Here is a 24,457-nt window from a genome sequence, read left to right as displayed (position 1 = left end):
AAGACTAAATTTGCAACAGCTACCCAAGCAATTTGAGAGCCCTGACTTTATTTCTCCAACTCTCGATACAGTTCTTGGTCATTTGCCCAAGCATGCTCAATCATGTCTGATTCTGCGACCCCATGGACTATAGCCTGCCAGGCTTCTCTGTCCAAGGAATTCTTCAGGCAAGATTATTGGAGTGGGTTTTCCATTTCCTACTCCAGGGGTCTTCCCAACCCAGGGAACGAGCCCCCATCTCTTACATCTCCTGCATTGACAAGCAGATTCTTTACCACTGAATCACCTGGGAAGCCCAGTTCTTGGTCATCAGTGAAGTTCAGTTCAGTTCAGTCGATCAGTCGTGTCTGACTCTTTGTGACCACATGAACCTCAGCACGCCAGGCCTCCCGGTCCATCACCAACTCCCAGAGTTTACTCAAACTCATGTCCATCAAGTCGGTGATGCCATCCAGCCATCTCATCCTCTGTCGTCCCCTTCTCCTCCTGCCCTCAATCTTTCCCAGCATCAGGATCTTTTCCAATGAGTCAGCTCTTTGCATTAGGTGGCCAAAGTATTGGAGTTTCAACTTCAACATCAGTCCTTCCAATGAACGCTCAGGACTGATCTCCTTTAGGATGGACTGGTTGGATCTCCTTGCAGTCCAAGGGAACCTCAAGAGTCTTCTCCAACACCACAGTTCAAAAGCATCAATTCTTCTCCACTCAGCTTTCTTTATAGTCCAAGTCTCACATCCATACATGACCACTGGAAAAACCATAGCCTTGACTAGACAGACTTTTGTTAGCAAAGTAATGTCTCTGTTTTTTAATATGCTGTCTAGATTGGTCATAACTTTCCTTCCAAGGAGTAAGCGTCTTTTAATTTCATGGCTGCAATCACCATCTGCTGTGATTTTGAAGCCCCCCAAAATAAAGTCTGACACTGTTTCCACTGTTTCCCCATCTATTTGCCATGAAGTGATAGGACCGGATGCTGAGCTTTAAGCCAACTTTCTCACTCTCCTCTTTCACTTTCATCAAGAGGCTTTTTAGTTTCTCTTCACTTTCTGCCATAAGGGTGGCGTCATCTGCATATCTGAGGTTATTGATATTTCTCCCGGCAATCTTGATTCCAGCTTCTGCTTCTTCCAGCCCAGTGTTTCTCATGATGTACTCTGCACATGCTTGGTCATAGAAGGGGCCAAATAAGTTCCTCAGTTATCCATTGCTGCATAACAAACAATTCCAAATTCAGTGCTTAAAGCAATAACATTTTTCTATGTCTCCCCATTTTTCAGTCAGAAAACCAGAGCCAACTCAGCGGAGTAACCTGCTTACCCCACACAGTGTCGGCTGGCACCACTTAGTGTGATTCTACTATTACCTATATTCCTTTCCTAAGTTTTAAGTGATTACATACTTATTTATCAAACCCCAAATTACATATTTATTTCTCTCCTTTGTGTAGTTAGACAGCTATGACTAATGAAAGGAAGGTAAGTGTGTATGCAGGTAATGTGGTTCCAGAACAGGAATACATGCTTGCTGGAAATTAGACTTTGACATGTGTTTTTTTAATTCTCTGATTTTCTTTGCAAAGAGCTTACGTTGTCTTCTATAATCAGAAAGCCCAAAATGGCTATTTTCACTTGGAAATTTCAAAAATCGTCTGGACAAACTTCTTCCTGGCCTTTAAAATAATCAAGTTGACTGTTAACATCAACTGTTGCACTTGGGGAGGTCTCCAAGCATGACGAAGTACTCTGGAAATTTCTAGAAGGCACATCAGCAGGCTTTCATCTACCTTTCCACAGGAGAATGAGCAAGGTTAAGTTTGCTCATGCCTCAAGGAAGTCAATTTATGAGCTCACTTCTCTGTTTTGAAAATATTTACCTAAAATATTGTTTTTGTAGTTTAAAGAGGGGAGATAAGACTAAATAAACATGAAGTCATAAGACCACAAAATAATATTTATTTCCTTATTCACTACCAGTGACAGGTTCCCCGTATATAATTAATGTTAAAATGATATCTTTTTCTCTGAATTGATGTGTTTCTTCTCAATCAGATTTATTTCTATTTTAGAAACTACTAACACCAAGATGTGGCTCTTAAGATTATCTTAATATTGGACTGCAAGGAGATCCAATCAGTCCATTCTAAAGGAGATCAGCCCTGGGTATTCATTGGAAGGACTGATGCTAAAGCTGAAACTCCAGTACTTTGGCCACCTGATTCGAAGAGTTGACTCATTGGAAAAGACTCTGGTGCTGGGAGGGATTGGGGGCAGGAGGAGAAAGAGACGACAGAGGATGAGATGGCTGGATGGCATCACCAACTCAATGCACATGAGTTTAAGTGAACTCCGGGAGTTGGTGATGGACAGGGAGGCTTGGCGTGCTGCTATTCATGGGGTCGCAAAGAGTCGGACACGATTGAGCGACTAAACTGAACTGAACATTTCCTTGTAGTGTTCATTGTTGGTAAACTGAACTTATACGACTGTGAGGTAATTTGTGCATGCTCAATTGCTAAATTGTGTCCAACTCTATGCAATAGACTGCAGCCTGCCAGGCTCCCCTATCCATGGGATTCTCCAGGCAAGAATATTGAAGCAGGTTGCCATTTCCTTCTCCAGGGGATCTTCCCAAATCAGGGATCAAACCCAAGTCTCTTATGGCTCCTGCATTGGCAGGTGGATTCTTTACCACTAGCACGACTTGGGAAGCTATAGAGGGTGTTTGTAAATACTATCCAAGGAAATTATGTCATGTGCTTGCTGTCTTCCTCAAGGAATCCTCAAAATTGCCACAATTTAATATAAGAACAGTTTTTGCCTTTAAACTAGTATTCATAAAATCTCATTATTCACACTGACAGGTGATTAAAAAAAAACATAGATGCACTTACGGAATAAAATGGGGTTAAGTACCATCAAAATCAAGTAATTTTTTTCCTCTTGTAACACAAACACTCAGTCCAAGACATGGTTTTATTTCCTGTGTGGTGTAGAGTAATGTGAAAAGTGAAATATATAGGCTTAAATTGAAGGAAACCATGGTCTTAATGGAATCATTACAGAAATTGCTCCAGAATGCTACATCCTTCCAGAAATAATAACTCTGTTATGTCAGCAAATTTGGAGTCAGCATGGGTTACCTGCTCCACACAAGGGGCCTGGTCATGTTGGTTAGACCTGCCTGGGGCTTAGCCCAACATGAGCGTCTGACCTTTCAGAAAATGTTTTAAATTCATTAATCAATGTTCTTTGCCTGCATTTTGCTGGTTTTGCTTTTTAACCTACTATTTATATCCTTTTTTAAGATGGCCCATCCCTGTACCAATGCAAATGAGAATTGTAAGCATAACAGTTCTGTCTAGTCATTAATGAAACATTCTTTGGGCCCAGATACTATTACCAAATCCACCATATGACTGGTGTCCTGTGGTCGTTGTTGTTTAGTCACTAAGTCATGTCCGACTCTTTCAGATCCCATGGACTGTAGCCCACCAGTCTCCTCTGTGCATGGAATTCTCCAGGAAAGAATAGTTCTTTGAATCAGTTCTAATGAGGTGGATGAAACTGGAGCCTATTATACAGAGTGAAGTAAGCCAGAAGGACAAACACCAATACAGTATACTAACGCATATATATGGAATTTAGAAAGATGGTAACGATAACCCTGTATACGAGACAGCAAAAGAGACACTGATGTATAGAACAGGCTTATGGACTCTGTGGGAGAGGGAGAGGGTGGGAAGATTTGGGAGAATGGCATTGAAACATGTGAAATGTCATGTATGAAACGAGATGCCAGTCCAGGTTCAATGCACGATGCTGGATGCTTGGGGCTGGTGCACTGGGACGACCCAGAGGGATGGTATGGGGAGGGAGGAGGGAGGAGGGTTCAGGATGGGGAACACATGTATAATTTTTTTAAATTAAAATTGAAAAAAAAAAAAAGAAATACAATTGAGAGCAGCAGTATTGCAAAAAATAATAATAATAAATAAATCATACTATGCATAGAAAAAAAAAAAAAGAATACTGGAGTGGGTTGCCATTCCCTTCCAGGAGATTTTCCCCACACAGGGACTGAACCCAGGTCTCCTTCATTGCAGGCAAATTTTTACCATCTGAGCCACTAGGGAAGACTGTCCCTCCTGTCTGCATAGAAATAAATGACCATCTTTCCCTGTTTAACATAAGTAAGATGTCTTGAGCTCTCAAACAACCGTATGAAGCCAGTTTCTCCTGTTCATGGAGAAATGACCCTGACTTCAGCTTGTATTTGGAAAGGAATGACATAAATATTATCGGTTATATACACAAACACATTTGTGTGTTTTTGTGTTATCTGTTCCTACTACTGAAAAATGACACTTCTTTAAACCTTACTGTTTTAACTGTCAGTCTCCCAGAAACTGCCAGCAGAGTGACTGGCAGGCAGAACCGTGTGGTTAGCGGAAAAACTTGCTAGAACCCAGTGGAATGAGCAGAACTTTGAGCAACAGCATTTTTATTCTGAATTCAAACAGCCTCTGATGACTTCTCTTTCCTGTCAAGTTCTGGAGGTGTTGGTGCTTTGCTTGTTTGTGTTTTGTCCTGAATTTTTGCACTTTTCTTACATACGCTGCATGTGAAATAGCCCAGTATACCTCTTTGGGGATCCAGGATTTTGCTAGGTGATACCAAGGGATGGATGTAATTCACTGACATTTTGTCAGGCTGTTAAAGAATAAATTTTCCTTGGCTGTGGCAGGAGGTAATTATTTTGGTTTGTTTGCTTCTGACACAGGGGAAGAAAATTGGGGGTTGTTATTTCAACCATTCTAAGATACTCTGTGTTGTGTTTGGCAGGAAGGGAAGAAAGCATTTCACTATTGGAGGAATAAGCAGCTTCTGCTTTCCCCTATGGACCTGATGCACTTCTTAACGCTGTGCCCATTTTTTGACATCAGTCTCTTTGCGGCTTTGCTTCTTGTCCCCAAAGACATTCTTGATGACCTCTTTGTCCACTAAACCCTCCTGACATTTAATCTGTAGCACTCTCTGTGGGACTTCCCTGGTGGCTCAGCAGTAAAGAATGCAATGCAGGAGATGCCGGAAACACGGGTTGGATCCCTGGGTTGGGAAGATCCCTTGGAGAAGGAAATGGCAACCCACTCCAGTATTCTTGCCTGGAGAATCTCATGCACAGAGAAGTCTGATGGGCCACAGCCCATGGGATGGCAAAGAGTCGGACACAACTGAGTGACTAAGCATGCATGCAAATGTAAAACATCTACTTACGCAGATGCCTCTAGATAGCAAGCTCTTTGAATAACATATTCAGTAGCCCAGATCCAAGCTGTAAAAGGGTAGGTACTTAATTAAAATCTACCAGAAGAATGTAGTTATCCATTAGGTACTGGCTGGACCCTTTTTTAAAATTATTAACTAAAATCTTAGCTGTCACCACATTCCTGAAATTGCTCCCAGATAAATAGCAAGAACCAAGATCTCGGCTCATGGGCTGAACTGCACCTGCTGCCTTCTTATCACCTGTCCTCAAAGTCTGGTTCTACAGGGGAGAGGGCTCCCCCAGGGGGTAAGTCTTCTCCATGTCCTCCCTTGACTAATGCCTCTCACCTGCACCCCACACGTCTTAACAAGGCTTTGGGGGTCATTCATCAGAGAAAAAAAATGTTGATCAACATTGTTCTCAAGCCAAGGTTAATCCAAAAATTGTTCAAAATATGTGTTTATCACAGAAACAGACTCACACACTTACAGAACAAATTTTCCTCCACCAGAGAGGAAAAGCGAGGGGGCAGGCTAGTTAGGGAGTTTGAGGTCAACTTTTACACACAGCTCTATTTAAAATGGATAACCAACAAGGACCTCCCATACAGCACAGGGAACTCTGCTCAATGGTATACAGAGCCTGGATGGGAGAGGAGTTTGGAGGAGAATGGGTACGTGTGTATGTATGGCGGAGTCACTCTACTCTGTACATGAAACGATCACAACATTGTTAATCAGCTATACTCCAATATAAAATAAAAAGTTTAAATATATATATTTATAAGCATTTGTCATATGTATTAAAATGAAAGTCACCTGGAAAACGTTTATGGGCTTTTCCATCAGAGAGACAGAATAACGATAACGATAATAACCACAGAAACTTCTGAACTCTTACTGTGTATTGCCACTGTGCGTTTCCACAATCACCTCATTTTTTGTAATGCCTCTGGTGAGCAGATTTTTTTAACTCCTGTTTCACAAATGACTCGACCGAGGCTTGGTTCCTCAATGAATCTTGTCAGCCCTGGTGCCCCATGATACCTACACTGATTGTTACAATGTTCATCCGAATTAACGGTGTAAAAGGCCATTCTGTATTAGCAAAGTCTACTCTCAAGCCTGGCATCTCAAGCACCAGAACATGGTGAGGGTTCTAGGACGAACCCAGCCTCTTCCTTTCTTCTCTGTGGGCTGGAGTTCCCTGTCTTAGTCTGCCTGGTGCTGTTGCCTGAGAAAAAGCTAAGCTTATCCTCTCTGCTTCCAAAGGTGACTCAATGATCTCGAACCCCTCACTTCTCATCCTTGCATCCATGATCACTCTCTAATCTTAGTTAACCCTAGCTTCCTCCTCCAGCACTGTCTCCTCCAGAATTCCTTTGCTTGGTAAACACTTTCCCCTATATCCATAATCTATTTTCCAAACAACCTCCATCTTTTCTTCCTACCTAAAGCTGGATTCTCACTTGCAATCAATGTCCTCGGCTGCCTACCAAGGTATACACACAATTGCACACACACACAAAATACACGTTAGTGACCTCTTGGCATGTAACACAGAGCTTGGCTTATACCAGATGCTTATTGGGTATTTGCTAAATAATGAATGAAATTCTTTCTGTTTAGTGCACGAAGCTGAATATCTAAAACCATCTAAGGTGAAAAGCTGGACAGATAGTAATCCATGTGCAAAAAGACCAGCTTACCACATAAAGGCTTTCATGGAAAAATAGCCCCACATCATAAAAGTTTCCACCGTGCCTCACTGGGCGCGTCCTGGTCTTCAGCTGCTCCTCTGGGTTCCATTGCAAGACACAACCGCCTGGTTGACCAAGCAGGGACAATTTGAGGAGGTAGCAGCCTTGGGGCACCTTGTTCTTGAGACCCCTGATGCACTTCATCTGTACCTGAAGAGGCTGAGGTGACCGACTCTGCTCAACCTAAAGAAAAGACGGGTTTCTTGAATTTCTTGAATGATGCAGGAATTGAGTAAAACCACACAATTAGCCACAATGCGTTTCTCAGGGAGGGAAAAAGTAGACAATTATTTTTACTCAACCTGTAATTGTCAGGTATTAGCTGTGATAACAGAGGCGGACTACAGGAGATGTAATTAGGGGGTCAAAAGGCATGCCTACTGATTATGCGAGGGAAAGTTGAGCCAGTTCTTAAGCGTGGTATGTTAATGATCTGTGACATCAGAAACCACTCATCTATTATAATGAGATAGAATGGACAGGAAACTAACACTTCTGAAAGCCACACAGCAGGCCTCTTAAGGGATGGATGAACATGGACAGCAAGCTTGAACGGTGACAGCCCTCACCTCTCTCACTAATCACAGATCATGGGCCCCATTGATGAGTGATGTGCAAAACAGGTCAGGCTAACACCTCACCTGATCGAATGCTTGCCTTTAATTTCAACCTTGCCCCACAGGGTTCAACTGGAGTCTAAATAAATAAAGGGAGAAGAGCATTTCTATCTACTTCAGCCTAAAACTTGGCATGAACTGCATGTAACTAAATTATATGATAGAAGAATATTTTACGGCACATTTGAATTTCATTGCTTACCTTCAGCTGGGACTAAAGGGCCATTCATTTTTAGTAAATGCTGAAAAGTTGGTACAAACTGATAAGCTGTTTAATGTCCTGTTGCTTCAGATTACACAAAAATTAAACTGAGATTATTAATAACTCAAAAGTCATAAAGTCATGTTTCCTACCCTAATAGCCTTAAGGATAATTTGACCTTAAAGAATTCTCTATTACATTGTGCTTTAAGCAAAATTAATGTCATTTTTAGAAACAGGTTACTCTCCTGGCTACCGATGTTGGTAGCACCATCCGTTAATCTGCAGTTAACAGTAAAGCACTTTTTAATCCTGCCTAGACTTTATTTTCTGAGAGATAATATATATTTCCATACAGACAGTATGCTTCTGGAATCAAATCACAGTTAAGTAAACAATGAAAGTTGCTAAACTTCTTCTGCTTTTTTCATACAAGTCAGACTTAACCACTAATCAGAATAACAATTATTTTTTTGGTTTAATTATAAAATCTTAATTAACAATAAAGATTTAACCTTAGCATTTTCGTTGCCAAAAATATTTTAAAAATTAACACCGTGTGAATAAATAAGACAATCTCTTTAAACCTCAAGGCAGGATTACTGATGCAGGCAGACTGAGTTATTAAACACATTCTAAATTAAACGCCTCTATGAATTTTATACTGAAATATATTGTGATAGTTTTGCATGCCAAATGTGACATTTTGTATTTCAGATTCATCTTCTGTAGTAATTTTGGAAATGTCATACAAACAAAGATTTTGTCATTTACCAATGGAATTACTATGCATGGCCGCTTAGCCATCTTTTGCTGGCTCTCGTGGTTGTTTCAAGTCAGCAAGCCATAAAAAATCTTTATCTCTCTGAAACACAGCAATTTGGAAGATAATCGAATGGTGACTAGGGGGCAGAAATGCCAGTCTGAGGAATTATACCACAATCTCTCTTGCATTTACAACCTTCCTCAGAGCGAGTGTCAGCAGAGGAGAGAGAGGAGATGGAAAATTCATCAAATGTCAAGCCTTGTCTCATTTGCATGGTGGCAAGTCGGCCTCATTGTCTAGGGAGAACCCCGCCTGGCTCCATGGACCCAGTTTCGAGGAATTCCAGCGGCTTGGAACCTTTTAGCAATTCTATTTCAGCATAGAACCCTCCTCAGAACGAGTTATTAAGACTTGCTAGGGACGTCCCTGGAGGTCCAGTGGTTAAGACCTCACGCTTCTGCTGCAGGGGGTGTGGGTTCAAGCCCTGGTCGAAGAACTAGGATCCCACATGCCACAGGGCTGGGCCAAAAAGTAAAGGAATTAATTAATTTTTTAAAGACCTGCTAGAACTCTGTTTATCTAAAGGGTGGGCCTGCAAGAGGAAAGGCACAACAAGAAAGGGAGTCAATGAAATTGACCTTAGATTTAACTTCTGTACATCAGGTGGAAAAAGTCTCCGGAAACTCACCTTCCAGCAGGGCCAAGGCCACACCACTCCCTTTGACGGGTGGATTACTTCTGGGAGGGTACCGAGCTTGGCTACGCCACCTGCTTCACAAACATTTGGATCTGCAATTATTCCTTGACTTGTAGTTCTGTAGCAGGTACAGTAACAGGGGAAATGAAAAGAAGAGAAATTGATGATGGATTAGTGGAAAAGTTCGCCTTTGATACAACGCACAATCTGATGTATCCCTTGCACCTTTTCTCGGAATAACAAGAGTCAGAGAAACACCATGCCACAGTGGATTCAAGTAGGGTGGTGAGTCATTTTTTAAATGAAACCCTTTAAAATATGTGACTCTCTGTAAGAGGAGGGCATGGCAGCAGACTCCGGTACTCTTGCCTGGAGAATCTCATGGACAGGGGAGCTTGGCAGGCTACAGTCCATAGGGTCGCACAGAGTGGAACATGACTGAGGCGATTTAGCATACACGCATGCAAGCATTCCAATTCCTGGGCCAGGAAGATAACCTGGGGAAGAAATGTCAACCCACTCCAGTATCCTTGCCTGGGAAATCCCATGGACAGTCCACGGGGTCACAAAGAGTCAGACAAGACTTAGCAACTAAACAACAACATATGAGCTAAAGATCTTCCAACAATTAAAATATGACTTGTTTTGGAAAGCACCAGATCCAATACTTGATAAAATGTGTTACCACTTCCTTTTCTATCACCACCCCTTCAATCTTATGAACTGTTGGAGAAACCATGGGGAAGAATTATTTAAATAAGTGAATAGCTGATATGACATAATCTTTTTATTTTTTTCAATACAATGTCCAGAGATCAAAATCTATCCATGCATGCTAAGTCACTTCAGTCATGTCCCACTCTTTGTGACCCCATGGACACGTGGAGTCTGCCCGGCTCCTCTGTCCACGGGATTCTCCAGGCAAGAATACTGGCGTCTGTGTTGAATCTACTTCTCCTACGTCTCCTGCATTGGCAGATGGCATCTTTACCACTGGGCCACCTGGGAGGCCTTGAAGATCTATGTCTAGCTTCAAAATGTTCCCCAAGGGTTTCCTCCAATTAGCATTTACTGGCTTGAACTGAGGTTCTTCTTTGTCACCTCTTTCTTTTCCTTCTTTCTTTTTTTTTTTTTCAATCTTCACGATTCCTAACAGCCAGCATTTCCAAATTCATTTGAATTAAGAAGGATCTTGCATTTCACTTCTCCTGACTTCAGCTTAATTCCATCAGCAGGGCCATCTGTGACAATGACAGCCCCTCCACCAAGGAATGGCCATTTTAGGTCTCACAGCTGATTTGGTTTCCTGGGATAGAGATGATTCCCCTTAATTTAGTTAGAACTAGATTGACACGAGAGTTCATTAGGACCCCCATTCGCTGGCAATTCAATTTCAAATTAAATACACTTTGTTGTAAATTTTATTACTTTTAAACTACTGTATCTGTTGTCTGTAATGGCCCTATTATACAGTTATGAAGGTAAACCGATTTCATGAGTAAACATCAGACGTGTTATATAAACCACGGTGAGATGTTTTCCTCAGTTTCTTTCTTTGTTCCGGTGGCAAAAAAATGTAAAGCCCTCGTGAAATATCCTAAAAACTTAATCTAAATAATTATATACTGAATTCATGATAATCATCCTAAGGGGGGGTAAGAAAGCAGGGTTCTCAGTTGTAATTTGCGTTCTTTGTAATTAAAGGGTTTCTAAAAATACCTTCCTTAGTTAAAAAAAGAATGCGACGCACATCAAAAGGTTAATAAACAGCTTCAAGAGGATGCCAGCTACCTAGAGATAAGTCTAGGGGTTTGTGGCCCCTTGAAGTCATCATACTCTAGACCAGGAGCCAGACATCACCTTACTTTTGAGTCAGGACTTGTAGTACAGTGTTCCTTTTTCTCCTGTATACAGCTCTTATTCCCAATTTTGTAATTATATAAATATACATGCATGTTTGTGCACTATATAAAATCTAATTTTATAAAAATACCCCCATCAAAGTCACTCATTAGTCCTCAGCCCAGAGATAAACACTGGTAAAATACTGAGGTCTATTCTTCACAGCTAGGGCTTCCCTGGTGGCTCAGTGGGAAAGAACCTGCCTGCCAATGCAGGAGAAGTGGGTTCAATCCCTGGATTGGGAAGATCCCCTGGAGAAGGGAATGGTAACCCACTCCAGTATTCTAGACTGGGAAATCCCATGGACAGAGGAGCTTGGTGGGCTACAGTCCATAGGGTTGCAAAGAGTCAGACACGACTGCGCAACTGAGCGTGAGAATTCTTCACAGCTAGGTAGCAAGACTCACTGTTTCTTCTTTTACAAAATGAGGCTGATGCTGTAAACACTTTGTAACTTGTGTTTCTCCCTTTGTGCATTATACAGATTTCCAGGAGATCAATTTTCTTTAAGTACAACTTTTTAGCAGTGACTTACTATTTAATTTTAAGTGTCTACCATAATTTATTTAAATAATCCCTTGTTGTTGGATATTTAGGTTAGTTCAAATTTTCATGACCTTAAGTTAGCCTATAATTAATTTTCTCTCGAATATGATGTGGCGCCAACGTCCCTGGCTATTTGGGGACAAAGTCCAATCACTAGAAATGTAGCATGTAGTAGGTATGCTTGTCTATACCTTCTTGAGTGTTGGAAGGAAACCTCAGCAATATGTAATCCTGCCCATATGGCCTATTTTTTCAAGTACTGAATAATATTCACAGACAGGTGTCAGATGATACTTTATTTTCACTGCTAGTAGGACTAAGAGTTAAGTAAAATGGCAATGAATAAACAGCACTGGGGTATAACAAGGTTTCCAGCCTCCGTGCTGTTGACATTTTGAACCACATAATTCTTTGTTACCCTGTGCATTATGGAATGTTTAGCAAGATGCTTGTCCTCTGCCCGCTAGATGCTGTTAACAGCTTCCCCCTAGGTCCAGTCATGACAATCAAAAATATCTCCAGTTATTGCTAAATGTCCCCTAGGGGCAAAATTGATCCCTGCTGTGAACCACAGTATTAACTAGTGTTTATTTAGTGCTTCTCATGTTCAGAGCACTCTTTGAAATGCATCATATTTATTATCTCATTTAACCCTTAAAATAATCCACCAAGGTATTATTATTCTTGCTTCACTGATGAAAAGCTGATGCTGAGTAAAGTTCTATCCCTCAACATCCCGCTGGTGGTCACATAGTCAAAGAGGGGGAGGCCCAAGCTTCCACGGGAGACCATCCCCCCTGAGAACCTCTGAACCTGTACCTGCTGCACCTGTACTTCCTGATCTGAGATGCAGGGGCAGAAACTGCCATGTCCCAACCTTAGAAGCTCCCACCCTGGATCAGGGATTTGGATAGTCTCTAAAAGGCTGAAATCCCCTCCCTAAACTGTCCTATATGAACGAAAAGGTACAGATACATCCCAGGAGGAAATGGGGTCATGGGTCTCCCAAACCAGAACCTTAGAGTGAATCAAGCTAGGGGGTAGCCCATAATTAGTCCACACCAAAAGGAACAAACAAGAAAATAAAACACATTAAATGTACCACTAAGGGAACGTACTTCTCAAATGTTCTGTCGCTCTTTAAACATGACATAGGTATGTATTCGCCGAGTCCCTCCCCGTCAAATGTCAAATCCTGCATGAAAGAAAACAGAAATGAAAAAAAAAAAAAGATATTCAAAATGTACTTGAACATCTATGTAAAAGCTGACTTTTCCAAGACCAGGGTATGCTGACTCTTAAAAGTTTAGGTTCCAAATATAAACATGGGGATTATACCAATAGTAGCCACCTTACAGACTTCTCAGGTGGCTCAGTGGTAAAGAAGCCACTCGTCAAGGCAGGAGATGTGGGTTTGATCACTGGGTTGGGAAGATCTCCTGGAGGGAAAAAATGGAAACCCACTCCAGTACTCTTGCCTGGGAAATCCCATGGACAGAGGAGCCTGGCAGGCTACAGTCCATGGGGTTACAAAACAGTCAGACAAGACTTAATGATAAACGACAAACAATAAGCCACCTTATTATGGAATCTGAATTTCCTCAGTCTGCTTAGTTACTTTTGGCCAAAAAGGTATAGAGAATAGTGAATGATATAACAAGAAGAAGGAGAAATGCCTTGGGGATACTTTCACAGCTTTCTTTGTCTCTTTCTATTTCTCTGTTCTCTCTCTCTGTCTCCCTGTCTCTGCCTCTCTCTCTGTCTCATACACACACCCTTTAATAGTACAATTTAATACGACAGAAATGGATATGTGGCTAGATATTTAGGATGCTAGTGATGTTAATAATAATTGTGATCATATAATTTATGATTCAATCTGGGACATTCTGAAGTCAAGGGGAGATTTTAATTATTCTAGGACAACAGGCATAACCCAGAACTCTCCCTTGAAAACTGGAATATATAGTAATCCTATGAAAACATTCCTCCAGATGTTCTGAGAAGGTGCCATACAGGCAAATATCAACGTATTGACTGAAAATGAATGAGAGAGGGAGGGAACTCAGGATGGAAGCCACAGCCCTTTTATAACCTAATCCTGGAAATGACATTCCATCACTTCTACTGTATGCTATTGGTCATACAGATCAATTATCCTTGTACAGTGTCAGAGGGAATTACACAAAGGTATGAAGAACAGGCGGTGGTGGTTAAAAAAAAAAATGTCTGCTATTGCAGGAGACAAAAGAGATACAGTTTCTATCCCTGGGTAGGAAAGATCCCCTGGAGGAGGGCATAGCAACCCACTCCAGTATTTTTCCCTGGAGAATCCCATGGACAGAGGAGCCAAGTGGGCTACAATCCATAGGTTTGCAAAGAGGCAGACCAACTGAAGCAACTTAGCACGCACGCTTGAATAACAGAAGGCTAGAAGCATGCTTCTACAGTGATTATGAAGTCCAGACAAGTGTTGGAAAGTCCTTGATTAAGCTTCGAGATCTGAGAATAACTCTGTGGCTCTCAGCTCTGTTCTCTGGACTCTTGGAGTCATCTTCTGGATCGTCCTTCCTTTTTTCATGAAAGGTAGCACGTGCTTACTTCTCAGTGATTTTCTAACCTTGTTTCCTGCCAGTAGAATTTTGGAATTCAAAGACCTCTTTTTATTTTGTCCTCTCTTTGTTCTTTTCAATCAAAGCAGGTGATTTCTCTGCTCATGTAATTCCACCTAAGGCTTTGTTGGTCTTCCATTAATCTTAGTGGATTACACCTTATTAGACATTGATGATTTTCGCTATGTTCTTATTTTTTAATGGCATCAGATCAGATCAGATCAGTTGCTCAGTCGTGTCCGACTCTTTGCAAACCCATGAATCACAGCACGCCAGGCCTCCCTGTCCATCACCAACCCCCAGAGTTCACTCAGACTCACGTCCATCGAGTCAGTGATGCCATCCAGCCATCTCCTCCTCTGTTGTCCCCTTCTCCTCCTGCCCCCAATCCCTCCCAGCATCAGAGTCTTTTCCAACGAGTCAACTCTTCGCATGAGGTGGCCAAAGTACTGGAGTTTCAGCTTTAGCATCATTCCTTCCAAAGAACACCCAAGACTGATCTCCTTTAGAATGGACTGGTTGGATCTCCTTACAGTCCAAGGGACTCTCAAGAGTCTTCTCCAACACCACAGTTCAAAAGCATCAGTTCTTCGGCGCTCAGCCTTCTTCACAGTCCAACTCTCACATCCATACATAATGAAGGTTAAATTTTTCTGACTCTGCATGCCCCTTACAAAACTAACATAGTCATTTGTGAATTCCCCTCTTCTAAGGTGTGTCCACTAAGGTGTCCAGTCATTTCTTATAATGAAGCTGCCAGCAGAAAATGGCCTTTAGTAAAAGACTGGCACCCATAATGCTCTGCTTCACCAAGCGCTGCTAGAACTAGTCAGGGCAATTGGAATCATGAGAAGAAGTTTATGTATTTTATTTCTGACTTGATGTTTTAAAATATTGAAAATTGAGGTTAGGTTGTCAGTGTGGAATGTTTGGTCAAGGAGTCCCAAACAACATGACTTCATGATTATTACCCTAAATTCAGCATAATTTAAGTATACTGCCTTAAAGACATAATTTTTGAGGTTTTGTTTTTTATTTCTCTAAAATAGTCCTGCTTCATTAGTTCTCTCTATTGAACTGATCCCAGAGAGGAAAATATAGTTGGAAAACCTGTTAGTCCACTTAAGAACATGTTTTTAAAACATACATTTCAAGAGGGAAGGATTAGACACCAGAGTCTCTTATGCATACTCTCTGTTTGAACCTTCTTCATGGATATTTCCTACTTGTGAAAGAAAAAACTAAACAGATATAAAATAATTGTCATGTGGTCATAGTAATACTTTAAAGGCTCTTCATCATCTTAGCAAATTTGTTATATCTGTGAAGTCTTATTGAACAATAAAATGGGATGGAGTCATAGCTAATAATTTTTTTAACCTAAACTAATACAAATTTTTTTCTGAAAAGAACCTGAAGCATTTAATCTAATATATGTATTAGGTTTAATATATAATATTCTGATATATATATATATATATATATATATATATTAGATTCAATGCTTCAGGTTCTTTTCAGAAAATCTTGATCAACCTGTGATATATTTTTACATGAAATATATATATACACCTATATATTTTAAAGTTGGAAAGGACTTTAAATATCTTTTTTACTTCATTTCCTGAAATGAAGGTACTTAATATAAAGGAAAAACAAGTGTTGGAGAAGCTTGTTTTAACATTTATAAATTTATAGATTTTTTTTCTATTAGCAATATATTTATGGGGATTTTGAAGCATGCTTGTTCCTTTTTTGACTCTATAACTGTCTCTCCCTTTGCATGGAGGTCATTCATCTTAAGGTTTCATGATCATTGTGTATTGCCTTCATTAACAATTTCATTAACAATTCTTTCAGGAAGGAGGTTGGTGGGTTACAGTCCCCCAACCATGGACAGAGGAGCCTAGAGGGTTAGTCCATGGGGTTGCAGAGTCAGACATGACTGAGCTCACACATGCATGTGTATGTATTTGAAAATCTAAACTAAAGGCATTAAAGCAAAATTAACATGCAAAATGCACTCAATAAGCTCCTTGGCTTCCAATTCATTACGTAATAATCTCATCGGATCTAGGACGGCAGAATCACAGAAAAAGGAATGTCCGCAGTTGCATTTCTCCAAAAATAATTTATTAATTAATTCAACTTTATTGATCATCCTCTTGGGACCCTGAGTGCATTAAAATTTTAGGCAATAATTCAAATGCTCCCAGCTCATTCATCTTTGTTAGCTGAACTGTCAGAAGTTGTGAGAACTATTATTAATCCCTGTTTTACAGACTGAAAACAAAAAGCTACGTCATAGAGTTGTTAACTTGCTCAAGATGACTTAGTAGGACGTGGAAGGCTGTCCACCCCCAGAGCTGTGCTCTCACCTGCATGTCACACCTCCCACTTCTATGTCATATCACCAAATATCATTTCTAAGAACCTCTCCTAACAGAAAAGTTAATCCAGAAGCTAAGCTATAAAAATGAAAACAGCACACTAATAATAACTGACTTTTATATGGCACTTTATTCAAAAAAACACAGAAATTTTTTCTCCTTTCTCTTTCACAACATTATGAAGGAAGACAGCGAGGATCGTCCCCATTGTTTTCCAGATAAGAACACTGAGCTTCAGAACATCTTCAAACAGGCTGTGCTTAAGATCACACAAGTGGAACGTGATGTAGCAGAATTCCCAGTCAAGCACATTCTTTTGTAACTTGGTGAATTTCTTTCTTCTGTTTTTATCACACGGCAGAGAGCCCACTTGTCTGGCTTATAGTTTTGAAAACAATAGACTAAATGTCTTCAACTGTTTTACCTAAAGATATTTTGACTGATTCCTACATGCGTTCCTATTTTTCTGGTTAATCCACATCTTTCTTCAATCTAGAGATACTGGGACAGCCTCACAGAGACCAGCCATTCCCTTCCAGGAATCAAGCCCGGGATGGCTCAATTATCACTGCCTCGGGTGGTACGCTAAAGATGGATGAAAACAGAACAGCACTATCATCCAAGGAAACAGACCACCCAAGAACTGACATTCACAATTCATCTGTATAAGTCTGTTTTAAAAAAAATTAACTCATTGCTAAAATCACAAGGCCAGTAATTCATGTGTCTGTTGACTATTGGATTCATAAATGCATCTGGTAAAGAATCTGTTTGCAGTGTGGGAGACATGGGTTTGATCCTTAGGTTAGGAAGATCCCCTGGAGCAGGGCATGGCTACCCACTCTAGTATTCTGGCCTGGAGAATTCCAAAGACACAGTCCATGGGGTTGCAAAGAGTCGGACACGACTGAGCGACTTTCACTTCACTTCACTTCATAAAATAAAGCAAAATTTAAAGAGCAAAGTACCTTATCTCTTGGAGGCAGCTGCTACTGTGTTATTGCTGACATATCCTGGACTTTTCTCTCTGCTCTGTAATTTCCTGAACTTTCTTTTACCTATGCTGCCTCCAGATGTTGGTCTGACCTAGACTGCCCAAACCCTTTGGCAAGCTCAAAAACCAACAAAACTTTCTCCTCCTGCTTGAACAACATTAGTGTTATACTACGAGATTTCCTCCTATTTATATTCAACCTTTAGTGTATAGCTAGTCAACAACAAGTCTCCAGCTATTTTTCTCCAATACTTCCTTTATTCATTACCTCTTTGACACTGGAAATGGGAAATGCAAACAGAAAAATTGTGTTCCAAACTTCATCCATCCCCCATCACTGCTTCCCTAAATGTGTTCCCACTCTTAAATGATTTCCTCTCAATCACGAAAAAGTAAATAAGAGGTCAAAGGAGAAATTGAAAAATATGTTGAACTAAATGATAAAACATAACATCTCTAAATTAGTGGAATACAGCCAAGAAACACAGAGAAGAACATTTACAGCCTTCAAAGTCTACATTGTAGTGAAGATATATAAAATCAATGATGTATGCTTTTATCTTAAGACAATTAAGAAAAAAAGCAAATTAACCCCAAAGTAAGCAAATGCAGGTGTACTCAAGAGTCTGACTCCTTTTTTGATGCTTGACTATTAATAAGACCCAGCCCCCACCCCAAGCTCCTCTTCTACTCCAGACACTTCCCACCTTGGTGTCAATAGGAAGTTCAAATCATACAAGCACCTGCTGTCCTGGAAACTTCACCTTGAGCCCGCCACCTAACCACAGTAAAAGCCAAACCATCTCCAACCACTGCTTTCTCAAGCCACTTGTAAGCCCAAGCTGCTCTTCCCAAAAAGCATCATTACATGAGTAAAAAGCCTTGTCATATCCTCTTTTTTTCCAAATTTCTTTAATTTTAAATATCTTTTAATTGAAGTGTAGCTAACTTACAATGGTGTGTTAATTTCAAGTGTACAGCAATATACAGCTATACATACAATATACATCCACTTTTTTCAGATTCTTTTCCCTTACAGGTTATTCAGTTCAGTTCAGTTCAGTTCAGTCGCTCAGTCGTGTCCGACTCTTTGCGACCCCATGAATCCCAGCACGCCAGGCCTCCCTGTCCATCACCAACTCCCGGAGTTCACTCAGACTCACATCCATAGGTTATTACAAAATATTACCTAGAGTTCTCTCTGCAATATAGTAAATCTTTGTTGGTTATCTGTTTTATATACATAGTAGTGTGCCTGTCTTAATCACAGACTCCTAATTTATCCTTCTCCTGCCTTTCCCCTTGGTAACCATAAGTTGTCTGTTTGTTTGTTTTTCTATTTTCTGTGGGTTTATTTCTCTTTTGTATATAAGTTCAGTTTTCAAGAGTCCACATATAAGCAATATCATATAATATTTGTCTTTCTTTGGCTGGCTTATTTAGGGTAAAAATCTTGAAATTCATCCAGGTTGCTGCAGTTGCCATTATTTCATTCTTTTCTATGGCTGAGTAATATTCCATGGTGCATATGCAATACATCTTTTTTATCTATTCCTCTGTTGATGGGCATTTAAGTTGCTTCCATGTCTTGACTATTGTAAATATTGATGCAATAAGTATTAGGGTACATATATCTTTTAAAATTATGGTTTTCTATGGATATATGCCCAGGAGTGGGATTCCTGGATCATATGGCAGCTTCACTTTTCGCTTTCTAAGGAACCTCCATCCTCTTGGTGTATGGCATCATCAGCCTTTGTAGATGTAGTAAATTTGGGATGGGAGTTGGGATACTTTGCACATCATGGGGTGATCCAATAACAGGAAATAACAAAGACAAAGAAAGGAATCAATTAAAGAGAAATTGAATGGGTAATAGACAAAACCAAGAAAAATAAAAAATTAGTTCTTGAAAAGATTATGAAAATAAGGAAAAGGAGCAAACAATTGGTCCAGAATGGTGTATGAAGAAAAGCTGGACATCACTGAGCAACTAAGCACAACACGACGGCGATGAAGAAAAGTGTTAGTCGCTCAGTCGTGTCTGACTCTTGTGACCCCATGGACTGTAGCTGGCCAGGCTCCTCTGTCCATGGAATATTCCAGGCAAGAATACTGAAGTGGGTAGCCATTTCCTTCTCCAGGGGATCTTCCTGACCCAGGGATTAAACCCGGGTCTCCTGCATTGCAGGCAGATTCTTTACCATCTGAGCTACCAGGGAAGCCTTGCATAAAGAAAATAGGGAATTTAAAAAAGAGGAGAGAGTGATAACCCGCAATAAGGAAGGATGAGTTAGTTTTACCATCAGGGACACCTCTTCGCCTGGAAAATTGCTTTGCCTTTTTCTCTATATTTTACAATATAATATACACATTGAATCAAAATCACTTTCATCAAATTAGTCAATGCTTCTTATAGGGAGTCATATTATTTAATTCAGTGTTTCTTAATTGTGGAGGGAGTGACATCCCCTGACACCATCACATCACCACCATCAAAGCAGCATTTCAGAATCACCTATAATGCTATTCAAACAATACTCCCCTGGTATTTTCATATCGATCACTCTGTCATCTCTTACACGGGCAAGGTTCTCTCCCTGGGGGACAATTAGTGCGGAAAGTGACCCTCTGTTAACAATGCAAGAAAGTCTGTTCACTTTCAAGCACTGTAGAAATCATACTGTTATTGTTGGTTAGTCAGTAAGTCATGCCCAACTCTTTGCAACCCCATGGACTATAGCCCACCAGGCTCCTCTATCTATGGGATTCTCCAAGCAAAAATACTGGAGTGGGTTGCCATTCTCTTCTCCAGGGGATCTTCCCCACCCAGGGATCAAACTCAGATCTCCTGCATTGCAGGCAGATTATTTATCACTGAGCCACCAGGGAAGCACCCCTGGAAGGTTGAAATCAGGCAGCCCATCAGAAGAGAGATTTTGGCAGCCTAAGGGGAAAATATAATTCTCTTCTCTTATCTTGAACTTCTGAAAAGGTAACCCTAGGTATTAATATTCCAAACTGTTACTTAAGAGGGTACATGCAGGGCTTTAACCCATGGGCTGCCACATTTCTGTATTCATTTTCAGTCTTTCCACCATAGAAATATGTGGGAGATGGCTATTAGAGCCATTTGCTCTGCCTGGGGGCTAATTACTCTATTTGGTTCATTTTTGAAAATATTATGTTACATCCAAAGGCAAGAAAATTGATGGAGGCTTGTTTGCTTTCTTATATAATTTTGCACAGATTAAATTAGTTAATAAGAAATTATGCTGGCTAAAATAGATCTGTTGGTTTCTAAATCTACAGTGGAAAATTGCTTTTTAAAAAATAATTTAAATGGCATGCTATTTAAATGTATTTCCATCAGTACTCTCAAATGTGAGACTGGAGTTGTAACGACCCTAAAGGAAAGTCACGGAGGAGTGTAAGAATCCACGAATACAAGGTTTGGAAAAAGTATGCACCTGTGTGACCTCCTCCAGCAAAATGCTACGGTATCTACCTCAAAGAATGGAAGGAAAGAAAATTTGAGGAGTCAAGGAAAGGGTGTAGGGGCGTCTGAGAATTCTGGGAGAAAAATGAGAAAAGAATAACAGGCTTGCTTCAGTTTCCTCACCTAAAACATGAGACTCACCACACCTATCTCCCATGGTTATGTACAAAAAAAAAGTATCAAAAATTCCTGACCCAATGCCTGGTACTCAATACAGTTAATTTCAATATATTTAAAAAACTACTATCATGTCCATGTTCATATTTCCTTGCTTATCCCAAAACCATAGACAGAGGAGCCTGGTGGGCTATATACGGTCCCAGACAGTCAGATACTATTGAGCGACTGAGCGCGAGCACACCCCAAAACATCCTTGGGGGAAATTTTGTGTTGGTGTTTCTTGAGAGAACTTATTAGCGAGCAAATTTTAAGACCCTAAAAATGAAAACTAACAATGAAAAATGAAAATAAATTCAAAAATTTTTTCTGAAAATATCCCATCAACCATGGCCAGGATTCAAAGATAGATTGAATGAATTAACTCTACCATGGGGGAAAAAAAAAGATGTCATAATTTTACCACTCCAGTGAAAATTTTTAAAAAGCAATTCAGTCTGAGTGAAAGGTAATCAGGAACTCTTATACTACTTTTATAACTTCCTATAAATTAAATAGGAAATGCTGGCTGGTATTTTATAGGTGTTGTCTTCCCTCATTTACAATTAGTGTATTACAAATGTAGGTGGAGAATAGGAATTCATGGTCTTAGCAAGATACTGTTTTGAAAGTCATAACCTCTCAAAATCGTCCATGAGAATTAAATGTTATTATATATAAAGTGCTTAGAACAATGCTTGGCACATGGCGAGTGCTATCGAAGTATTATCTAAAATTAGAAGATGAAGAAAGGTCTTAAGTTTAATGTGAATAAAATCTCCTAGCATGTTTGTGCTACATTTATCCATTCTGACTCCTTCTCCAGAGATTATGAGTTAGTAGGTCTGTGTGGGTACCCAGGAATGCACATTCTAATTAGCACCTCGAGTATCCTAAGAGAGGTTGATGGACCACATTTAAACAACCAGCGACGTTGGGTTTTATCTGAAAGCACTGGAGATAACAATAAGAGACTCTTGGTGTGTCATAAAAATAAAACAGATGTTAATAATATGAGGAAAGTAAATACTCAAATAACGAGGAAGTCAGTGGGCAGTCTTAGCAACTATAATCCAATAAAAATGTTTCAAAGGGACAGTCTTGAAGGTCTATGTATATAGTGACCCTTGAACCACATGAGTTTGAACTGCTCAGGTTCACTTATATGCAGATTCTTTTTTCAATAAATACATCCTACACCATCAAAGTTTGCTTGAATCCTAGGCTATGAAATCAGCAATGAAAAGGCCAACTATAAATTTATCCATGAATCTTCCACTCCTTGGGGGTCCCCTAACCCTCACATGATTCAAGGGTCAACTGTACTAGAAAACAGGGACAGAGAGAAAAATATAAAATACAAAATTCTCTGTGTATGCAAACGAGGTAATCTATTCCCTTATAGACGGAGTCTCACAGCACAAACCTTGGAAAATTTAAGTAACCATAATAGAGTAAAAGGAAATCAGCCCTGAATATTCATTGGAAGGACTGGTGCTGAAGGTGAAGTTCCAATACTTTGGCCACATGATGTGAAGAGCTGACTCATTGGAAAAAACCCTGATGCTCGGAAAGATTAAGGGCAGGAGGAGAAGCGGGCAACAGAGGATAAGATGGTTGGATGTCATCACTGACCCAATGGACATGAATTTGAGCAAACTCTGGGAGACAGTGGAAGACAGGGAAGCCTGGCATGCTGTAGTCCATGAGATCACAAAAAGTAAGACATGATTTAGTGACTGAATAATTAATAGAGTGAAAGGGCAATAAAAAAATAATCATGTAAAAAATTAATATTTTTTATTTCAAGAAACCATAAAATAAGTTGCTTTTATGAGCAAGGCTAGTTTTCAAGAAAATGTGATTTGTCATCTTGGAACTGAGAAGTTGGCTTCAGAAAAAAAAATATTGCAGGATTTATCCTTTTAATGTTCATTTGTATGGGAATTGCAAGGTAGAGTACAATATCTTGCTGCAGAATATTGCTTGAAAATCTATTGATGACAGATGATATTTAATTGACTAAATATTTATAGATGTGGACAAGGATAAACAAGCAATGTGTGCTTGGTCGTTTCTGACTCTTTTCCGCCCCATGGACCATATCTCTCTAGGCTCTTCTGTCCATGGAATTTTCCAGACAAGAATACTGAGGCAGTGTGCCACTTCCTTGTCCAGGGGATCTGCCCAACCCAGGGACAGAACCCATGTCTCTTAGTCTCCTGCATTGGCAGGAAGATTCTCTACCAGGAGCACTACCCGGGAAGCCCATGGACGGGTATGAAAGAAAGCGAAAGTGAAAGTCGCTCAGTCATGTCTGACTCTTTGTGACCCCATGGATTTAGTCCATGGAATTCTCCAGGCCAGAATACTGGAGTGGGTAGCCTTTCCTTTTTCCAGGGAATCTTTCCAACCCAGGGATTCAACCAAGGTCTCCCACATTGCAGATGGATTCTTTACCAGCTGAGTCACAACGGAAGTCCAAGAATACTGGAGGGGGTAGCCTATCCCTTCTCCAGTGGATCTTCCAGACTCAGGAATCGAACCGGGTCTCCTGCATCGCAGGCGGATTATTTACCAACTGAACTACGAGGGAAGCCCATGGACATGTATCAGTTCAGTTCGGTTCAGTTACTGAGTCATGTCCAAATCTGCCAGCCCATGAATCGCACCACCGCAGGCCTCCCTGTCCACCACCAACTCCCAGAGTTCACTCAAACTCATGTCCATTGAGTTGGTGATGCCATCCAGCCATCTCATCCTCTGTCGTCCCCTTCTCTTCCTGCCCCCAATCCCTCCCAGCATCAGGGTCTTTTCCAATGAGTCAACTCTTCACAGGGGGTGGCCAAAGTACTGGAGTTTCAGCTTTAGCATCAGTCCTTCCAATGAACACCCAGGACTGATCTCCTTTGGAATGGACTGGTTGGATCTCCTTGCAGTCCAAGGGACTCTCAAGAGCCTTCTCCAACACCACAGTTCAAAAGCATCAATTCTTCTGCACTAGGCTTTCTTCACAGTCCAACTCTCACATCCATACATGACCACAGGAA

At 40.5% G+C, this 24,457-nt stretch overlaps 1 protein-coding gene across 1 annotated transcript in view; it reads right to left on the bottom strand.

Moving 5' to 3' along the window:
- Nucleotides 1-24,457, bottom strand: part of LOC109576755 (uncharacterized) — a 366,105-nt gene that overhangs the window by 179,282 nt on the left and 162,366 nt on the right. The window contains exons 10-12 of the mRNA XM_070778427.1: nucleotides 12,875-12,951; nucleotides 9,300-9,426; nucleotides 6,977-7,210 (exon numbers count right to left, since the gene is read on the bottom strand). Of these exons, the coding sequence (XP_070634528.1) occupies nucleotides 6,977-7,210; nucleotides 9,300-9,426; nucleotides 12,875-12,951 (438 nt within the window). The remainder of the gene's footprint in view (nucleotides 1-6,976; nucleotides 7,211-9,299; nucleotides 9,427-12,874; nucleotides 12,952-24,457) is intronic.

This window comes from Bos indicus, chromosome 23, assembly GCF_029378745.1.
Source record: "Bos indicus isolate NIAB-ARS_2022 breed Sahiwal x Tharparkar chromosome 23, NIAB-ARS_B.indTharparkar_mat_pri_1.0, whole genome shotgun sequence".
NCBI classification, from domain to species: Eukaryota; Metazoa; Chordata; class Mammalia; order Artiodactyla; family Bovidae; genus Bos; species Bos indicus.
The sequence above is the reverse complement of the archived record's forward strand: the minus strand, read 5'-3'. Positions and strand labels throughout refer to the sequence as shown.